The sequence below is a fragment of the Melanostigma gelatinosum genome (genome assembly GCF_949748355.1).
Source record: "Melanostigma gelatinosum genome assembly, chromosome: 8".
Taxonomy (NCBI): Eukaryota; Metazoa; Chordata; class Actinopteri; order Perciformes; family Zoarcidae; genus Melanostigma; species Melanostigma gelatinosum.
Genome location: NC_136641.1, coordinates 28,148,449 through 28,157,819, shown reverse-complemented (window position 1 = coordinate 28,157,819; position 9,371 = coordinate 28,148,449). Strand labels below are relative to the sequence as shown.

Sequence of the window (9,371 nt, the reverse complement as noted above, 5' to 3'; positions counted from 1 at the left end):
CTAACAGAGTTATTATGTACTACTTACTGTACTAACAGAGTTATTATGTACTACTGTACTAACAGAGTTATTATGTACTTACTGTACTAACAGAGTTATTATGTACTACTGTACTAACAGAGTTATTATGTACTACTGTACTAACAGAGTTATTATGTACTACTGTACTAACAGAGAGTTATTATGTACTACTGTACTAACAGAGTTATTATGTACTACTGTACTAACAGAGTTATTATGTACTACTGTACTAACAGAGAGTTATTATGTACTACTGTACTAACAGAGTTATTATGTACTACTGTACTAACAGAGAGTTATTATGTACTACTGTACTAACAGAGAGTTATTATGTACTACTGTACTAACAGAGTTATTATGTACTACTGTACTAACAGAGAGTTATTATGTACTACTTACTGTACTAACAGAGTTATTATGTACTACTTACTGTACTAACAGAGTTATTATGTACTACTGTACTAACAGAGAGTTATTATGTACTACTGTACTAACAGAGAGTTATTATGTACTACTGTACTAACAGAGAGTTATTATGTACTACTGTACTAACAGAGAGTTATTATGTACTACTGTACTAACAGAGAGTTATTATGTACTACTTACTGTACTAACAGAGTTATTATGTACTACTTACTGTACTAACAGAGTTATTATGTACTACTGTACTAACAGAGAGTTATTATGTACTACTGTACTAACAGAGAGTTATTATGTACTACTTACTGTACTAACAGAGTTATTATGTACTACTGACTGTACTAACAGAGTTATTATGTACTACTGTACTAACAGAGATTATTATGTACTACTTACTGTACTAACAGAGTTATTATGTACTACTTACTGTACTAACAGAGTTATTATGTACTACTGTACTAACAGAGTTATTATGTACTACTGTACTAACAGAGAGTTATTATGTACTACTGTACTAACAGAGTTATTATGTACTACTGTACTAACAGAGAGTTATTATGTACTACTGTACTAACAGAGAGTTATTATGTACTACTTACTGTACTAACAGAGTTATTATGTACTACTGACTGTACTAACAGAGTTATTATGTACTACTGTACTAACAGAGAGTTATTATGTACTACTTACTGTACTAACAGAGTTATTATGTACTACTGTACTAACAGAGTTATTATGTACTACTTACTGTACTAACAGAGTTATTATGTACTACTTACTGTACTAACAGAGTTATTATGTACTACTGTACTAACAGAGTTATTATGTACTACTGTACTAACAGAGAGTTATTATGTACTACTTACTGTACTAACAGAGTTATTATGTACTACTAGACTGTACTACAGAGTTATTATGTACTACTGTACTAACAGAGAGTTATTATGTACTACTTACTGTACTAACAGAGTTATTATGTACTACTGTACTAACAGAGAGTTATTATGTACTACTGTACTAACAGAGTTATTATGTACTACTGTACTAACAGAGTTATTATGTACTACTGACTGTACTAACAGAGTTATTATGTACTACTGTACTAACAGAGAGTTATTATGTACTACTGTACTAACAGAGTTATTATGTACTACTGTACTAACAGAGTTATTATGTACTACTGTACTAACAGAGTTATTATGTACTACTGTACTAACAGAGTTATTATGTACTACTGTACTAACAGAGTTATTATGTACTACTGTACTAACAGAGAGTTATTATGTACTACTGTACTAACAGAGAGTTATTATGTACTACTGTACTAACAGAGAGTTATTATGTACTACTGTACTAACAGAGAGTTATTATGTACTACTTACTGTACTAACAGAGTTATTATGTACTACTTACTGTACTAACAGAGTTATTATGTACTACTGTACTAACAGAGAGTTATTATGTACTACTTACTGTACTAACAGAGTTATTATGTACTACTGTACTAACAGAGTTATTATGTACTACTTACTGTACTAACAGAGTTATTATGTACTACTGTACTAACAGAGAGTTATTATGTACTACTTACTGTACTAACAGAGAGTTATTATGTACTACTTACTGTACTAACAGAGAGTTATTATGTACTACTGTACTAACAGAGAGTTATTATGTACTACTGTACTAACAGAGTTATTATGTACTACTTACTGTACTAACAGAGTTATTATGTACTACTTACTGTACTAACAGAGTTATTATGTACTACTTACTGTACTAACAGAGTTATTATGTACTACTTACTGTACTAACAGAGTTATTATGTACTACTTACTGTACTAACAGAGTTATTATGTACTACTGTACTAACAGAGTTATTATGTACTACTTACTGTACTAACAGAGTTATTATGTACTACTGTACTAACAGAGAGTTATTATGTACTACTGTACTAACAGAGTTATTATGTACTACTGTACTAACAGAGTTATTATGTACTACTGTACTAACAGAGAGTTATTATGTACTACTGTACTAACAGAGTTATTATGTACTACTGTACTAACAGAGTTATTATGTACTACTGTACTAACAGAGTTATTATGTACTACTGTACTAACAGAGTTATTATGTACTACTGTACTAACAGAGTTATTATGTACTACTGTACTAACAGAGAGTTATTATGTACTACTGTACTAACAGAGTTATTATGTACTACTGTACTAACAGAGTTATTATGTACTACTGTACTAACAGAGTTATTATGTACTACTGTACTAACAGAGTTATTATGTACTACTGTACTAACAGAGAGTTATTATGTACTACTGTACTAACAGAGAGTTATTATGTACTACTTACTGTACTAACAGAGTTATTATGTACTACTTACTGTACTAACAGAGTTATTATGTACTACTTACTGTACTAACAGAGTTATTATGTACTACTGTACTAACAGAGAGTTATTATGTACTACTTACTGTACTAACAGAGTTATTATGTACTACTGTACTAACAGAGAGTTATTATGTACTACTGTACTAACAGAGAGTTATTATGTACTACTTACTGTACTAACAGAGTTATTATGTACTACTGTACTAACAGAGTTATTATGTACTACTGTACTAACAGAGAGTTATTATGTACTACTGTACTAACAGAGAGTTATTATGTACTACTGTACTAACAGAGTTATTATGTACTACTGTACTAACAGAGTTATTATGTACTACTGTACTAACAGAGAGTTATTATGTACTACTGTACTAACAGAGAGTTATTATGTACTACTTACTGTACTAACAGAGTTATTATGTACTACTGTACTAACAGAGTTATTATGTACTACTGTACTAACAGAGTTATTATGTACTACTGTACTAACAGAGTTATTATGTACTACTGTACTAACAGAGTTATTATGTACTACTGTACTAACAGAGTTATTATGTACTACTGTACTAACAGAGTTATTATGTACTACTACTGTACTAACAGAGTTATTATGTACTACTTACTGTACTAACAGAGTTATTATGTACTACTGTACTAACAGAGTTATTATGTACTACTGTACTAACAGAGTTATTATGTACTACTTACTGTACTAACAGAGTTATTATGTACTACTTACTGTACTAACAGAGTTATTATGTACTACTGTACTAACAGAGTTATTATGTACTACTGTACTAACAGAGTTATTATGTACTACTTACTGTACTAACAGAGTTATTATGTACTACTTACTGTACTAACAGAGTTATTATGTACTACTTACTGTACTAACAGAGTTATTATGTACTACTGTACTAACAGAGTTATTATGTACTACTGTACTAACAGAGTTATTATGTACTACTTACTGTACTAACAGAGTTATTATGTACTACTGTACTAACAGAGTTATTATGTACTACTGTACTAACAGAGTTATTATGTACTACTGTACTAACAGAGTTATTATGTACTACTGTACTAACAGAGTTATTATGTACTACTGTACTAACAGAGAGTTATTATGTACTACTGTACTAACAGAGAGTTATTATGTACTACTTACTGTACTAACAGAGTTATTATGTACTACTTACTGTACTAACAGAGTTATTATGTACTACTTACTGTACTAACAGAGTTATTATGTACTACTGTACTAACAGAGAGTTATTATGTACTACTTACTGTACTAACAGAGTTATTATGTACTACTGTACTAACAGAGAGTTATTATGTACTACTGTACTAACAGAGAGTTATTATGTACTACTTACTGTACTAACAGAGTTATTATGTACTACTGTACTAACAGAGAGTTATTATGTACTACTTACTGTACTAACAGAGTTATTATGTACTACTGTACTAACAGAGTTATTATGTACTACTGTACTAACAGAGTTATTATGTACTACTGTACTAACAGAGTTATTATGTACTACTGTACTAACAGAGTTATTATGTACTACTGTACTAACAGAGTTATTATGTACTACTGTACTAACAGAGAGTTATTATGTACTACTGTACTAACAGAGAGTTATTATGTACTACTGTACTAACAGAGTTATTATGTACTACTTACTGTACTAACAGAGTTATTATGTACTACTGTACTAACAGAGTTATTATGTACTACTGTACTAACAGAGTTATTATGTACTACTGTACTAACAGAGATATTATGTACTACTGTACTAACAGAGAGTTATTATGTACTACTGTACTAACAGAGTTATTATGTACTACTGTACTAACAGAGTTATTATGTACTACTTACTGTACTAACAGAGTTATTATGTACTACTTACTGTACTAACAGAGTTATTATGTACTACTTACTGTACTAACAGAGTTATTATGTACTACTGTACTAACAGAGTTATTATGTACTACTGTACTAACAGAGAGTTATTATGTACTACTGTACTAACAGAGTTATTATGTACTACTGTACTAACAGAGTTATTATGTACTACTGTACTAACAGAGAGTTATTATGTACTACTGTACTAACAGAGTTATTATGTACTACTTACTGTACTAACAGAGTTATTATGTACTACTTACTGTACTAACAGAGAGTTATTATGTACTACTGTACTAACAGAGTTATTATGTACTACTTACTGTACTAACAGAGAGTTATTATGTACTACTTACTGTACTAACAGAGTTATTATGTACTACTTACTGTACTAACAGAGTTATTATGTACTACTGTACTAACAGAGTTATTATGTACTACTGTACTAACAGAGTTATTATGTACTACTTACTGTACTAACAGAGTTATTATGTACTACTTACTGTACTAACAGAGAGTTATTATGTACTACTGTACTAACAGAGTTATTATGTACTACTTACTGTACTAACAGAGAGTTATTATGTACTACTTACTGTACTAACAGAGTTATTATGTACTACTTACTGTACTAACAGAGTTATTATGTACTACTGTACTAACAGAGTTATTATGTACTACTGTACTAACAGAGAGTTATTATGTACTACTGTACTAACAGAGAGTTATTATGTACTACTTACTGTACTAACAGAGTTATTATGTACTACTGTACTAACAGAGAGTTATTATGTACTACTGTACTAACAGAGTTATTATGTACTACTTACTGTACTAACAGAGTTATTATGTACTACTTACTGTACTAACAGAGTTATTATGTACTACTTACTGTACTAACAGAGAGTTATTATGTACTACTTACTGTACTAACAGAGTTATTATGTACTACTTACTGTACTAACAGAGTTATTATGTACTACTGTACTAACAGAGTTATTATGTACTACTGTACTAACAGAGAGTTATTATGTACTACTGTACTAACAGAGAGTTATTATGTACTACTGTACTAACAGAGTTATTATGTACTACTTACTGTACTAACAGAGTTATTATGTACTACTTACTGTACTAACAGAGTTATTATGTACTACTGTACTAACAGAGTTATTATGTACTACTTACTGTACTAACAGAGTTATTATGTACTACTGTACTAACAGAGTTATTATGTACTACTGTACTAACAGAGAGTTATTATGTACTACTGTACTAACAGAGTTATTATGTACTACTTACTGTACTAACAGAGTTATTATGTACTACTGTACTAACAGAGTTATTATGTACTACTTACTGTACTAACAGAGTTATTATGTACTACTTACTGTACTAACAGAGAGTTATTATGTACTACTTACTGTACTAACAGAGTTATTATGTACTACTTACTGTACTAACAGAGTTATTATGTACTACTGTACTAACAGAGAGTTATTATGTACTACTGTACTAACAGAGTTATTATGTACTACTGTACTAACAGAGTTATTATGTACTACTTACTGTACTAACAGAGTTATTATGTACTACTTACTGTACTAACAGAGTTATTATGTACTACTGTACTAACAGAGAGTTATTATGTACTACTGTACTAACAGAGTTATTATGTACTACTGTACTAACAGAGAGTTATTATGTACTACTGTACTAACAGAGTTATTATGTACTACTGTACTAACAGAGTTATTATGTACTACTGTACTAACAGAGTTATTATGTACTACTGTACTAACAGAGTTATTATGTACTACTGTACTAACAGAGTTATTATGTACTACTTACTGTACTAACAGAGTTATTATGTACTACTTACTGTACTAACAGAGTTATTATGTACTACTTACTGTACTAACAGAGTTATTATGTACTACTGTACTAACAGAGTTATTATGTACTACTGTACTAACAGAGAGTTATTATGTACTACTGTACTAACAGAGTTATTATGTACTACTTACTGTACTAACAGAGTTATTATGTACTACTGTACTAACAGAGTTATTATGTACTACTTACTGTACTAACAGAGTTATTATGTACTACTTACTGTACTAACAGAGAGTTATTATGTACTACTTACTGTACTAACAGAGTTATTATGTACTACTTACTGTACTAACAGAGTTATTATGTACTACTGTACTAACAGAGAGTTATTATGTACTACTGTACTAACAGAGTTATTATGTACTACTGTACTAACAGAGTTATTATGTACTACTTACTGTACTAACAGAGTTATTATGTACTACTTACTGTACTAACAGAGTTATTATGTACTACTGTACTAACAGAGAGTTATTATGTACTACTGTACTAACAGAGTTATTATGTACTACTTACTGTACTAACAGAGAGTTATTATGTACTACTTACTGTACTAACAGAGTTATTATGTACTACTTACTGTACTAACAGAGTTATTATGTACTACTGTACTAACAGAGAGTTATTATGTACTACTGTACTAACAGAGGTATTATGTACTACTGTACTAACAGAGTTATTATGTACTACTTACTGTACTAACAGAGTTATTATGTACTACTTACTGTACTAACAGAGTTATTATGTACTACTGTACTAACAGAGAGTTATTATGTACTACTGTACTAACAGAGAGTTATTATGTACTACTTACTGTACTAACAGAGTTATTATGTACTACTGTACTAACAGAGAGTTATTATGTACTACTTACTGTACTAACAGAGTTATTATGTACTACTGTAGTAACAGAGAGTTATTATGTACTACTGTACTAACAGAGTTATTATGTACTACTGTACTAACAGAGAGTTATTATGTACTACTGTACTAACAGAGAGTTATTATGTACTACTGTACTAACAGAGAGTTATTATGTACTACTGTAGTAACAGAGAGTTATTATGTACTACTGTACTAACAGAGAGTTATTATGTACTACTGTACTAACAGAGAGTTATTATGTACTACTGTACTAACAGAGAGTTATTATGTACTACTGTAGTAACAGAGCGTACTCAACAAGCGTACAATATATATATAACTAGATCCATCAATAACTTTATTATGAATACAATTAAAGTCAGAGAGAGCTGGATTGTATTCATAATAAAGTTATTGATGGAAACACCAGATCATGAAAACAAATCTTTCTAATAAATGTAGAAAGTTGTTTGTGGTCCTTTTGTTGTTCAGACTACAATGAACATTTATTTAAACCAGATGTTGAATCAGAAACCTAATCAAATATAAACTAGAGTTTAATCTGTGATCTGTCTTCACTGTTTACATGTTGAACAACATCTCATCAGTCCGATCGGCTGCAGCGTCCAATCACAGGACTGATGAACAATGAGGGGGCGTGTCGGCCGTTAAAACACTTCCTGGAAGTCTGTTCTCGTGGGTCCTCAGAGATCCCTCCTCTCTCCTCTCTCCTCTCTTCTCTTCCAGTTCGAACGAGGATCAAGGAGCGAGGAAATGACAAATCGGAGACTTGGGATGTAGCCTAGATGTTCTCTGGTTGACGTCTGTAACCAGAGAAGAAGAGGAGCTTCCTGTCTCAGTCCTACCTGGTTCTTGTCCAGCTCACAGTTCTTGTACTCCTGCTCTCCCTGCTCTCTGAAGGTGATGATGACAAAGCCCACAAAGATGTTCATCATGAAGAAGGCGATGATGATGATGTAGACGATGAAGAAGATGGAGATCTCCACTCGGTAGTTGTAGATGGGTCCAGAGTTCTCCCCGTTAGCGTCGATGGCTTTGTACAGCAGCCTGGAGGGAGAGGGTTAAACATCTCATGTGACCTACTTCACTTGTTCTGTCTCTGTTAATAAAGTTTGGTTTGAAGACTCACGCGGGCCAGCCCTCGAAGGTGGAGACGGTGAAGAGCGCCATCATCCCCATCAGCACGTTGTCAAAGTTAAAGTCGCTGTTCAGCCAGATCCTCTCTCTGACCATCGGGTGGTTCACATCCCCATCTTTGTACACCACGAAGGTTCCTCTGAACACACGCACGGACACACACACGGACACACACACGGACGCACACACACACGCACGGACACACACACGGACACAAACACACATGGACACACACACGGACGGACACACACACGCACAGACACACACACGGACGGACACACACACACACACGGACACACACACACACGGACACAAACACACGGACAGACACGGACACACGCACGCACGGACACACACACGGACACACACACACGCACGGACACACACACGGACGGACACACACACACACACGGACACACACACACACGGACACAAACACACACGGACACAAACACACGGACACACACACACACGGACACACACACACACGGACACAAACACACGGACAGACACGGACACACGCACGCACGGACACACACACGGACACACACACACGCACGGACACACACACGGACGGACACACACACACACACGGACACACACACACACGGACACAAACACACGGACAGACACGGACACACGCACGCACGGACACACGCACGGACACACACACGCACGGACACACGCACGCAC

At 33.1% G+C, this 9,371-nt stretch overlaps 1 protein-coding gene across 1 annotated transcript in view; it reads right to left on the bottom strand.

Annotated features, from left to right (window-relative positions):
- The window catches only part of cacna1fb (calcium channel, voltage-dependent, L type, alpha 1F subunit), a gene marked incomplete at its 3' end in the record, with an annotated part of 91,500 nt that overhangs the window by 52,764 nt on the left and 29,365 nt on the right, over window positions 1-9,371 (bottom strand). Inside the window, exons 27-28 of the mRNA XM_079273944.1 lie at window positions 8,671-8,817; window positions 8,387-8,588 (exon numbers count right to left, since the gene is read on the bottom strand). Of these exons, the coding sequence (XP_079130070.1) occupies window positions 8,387-8,588; window positions 8,671-8,817 (349 nt within the window). The remainder of the gene's footprint in view (window positions 1-8,386; window positions 8,589-8,670; window positions 8,818-9,371) is intronic.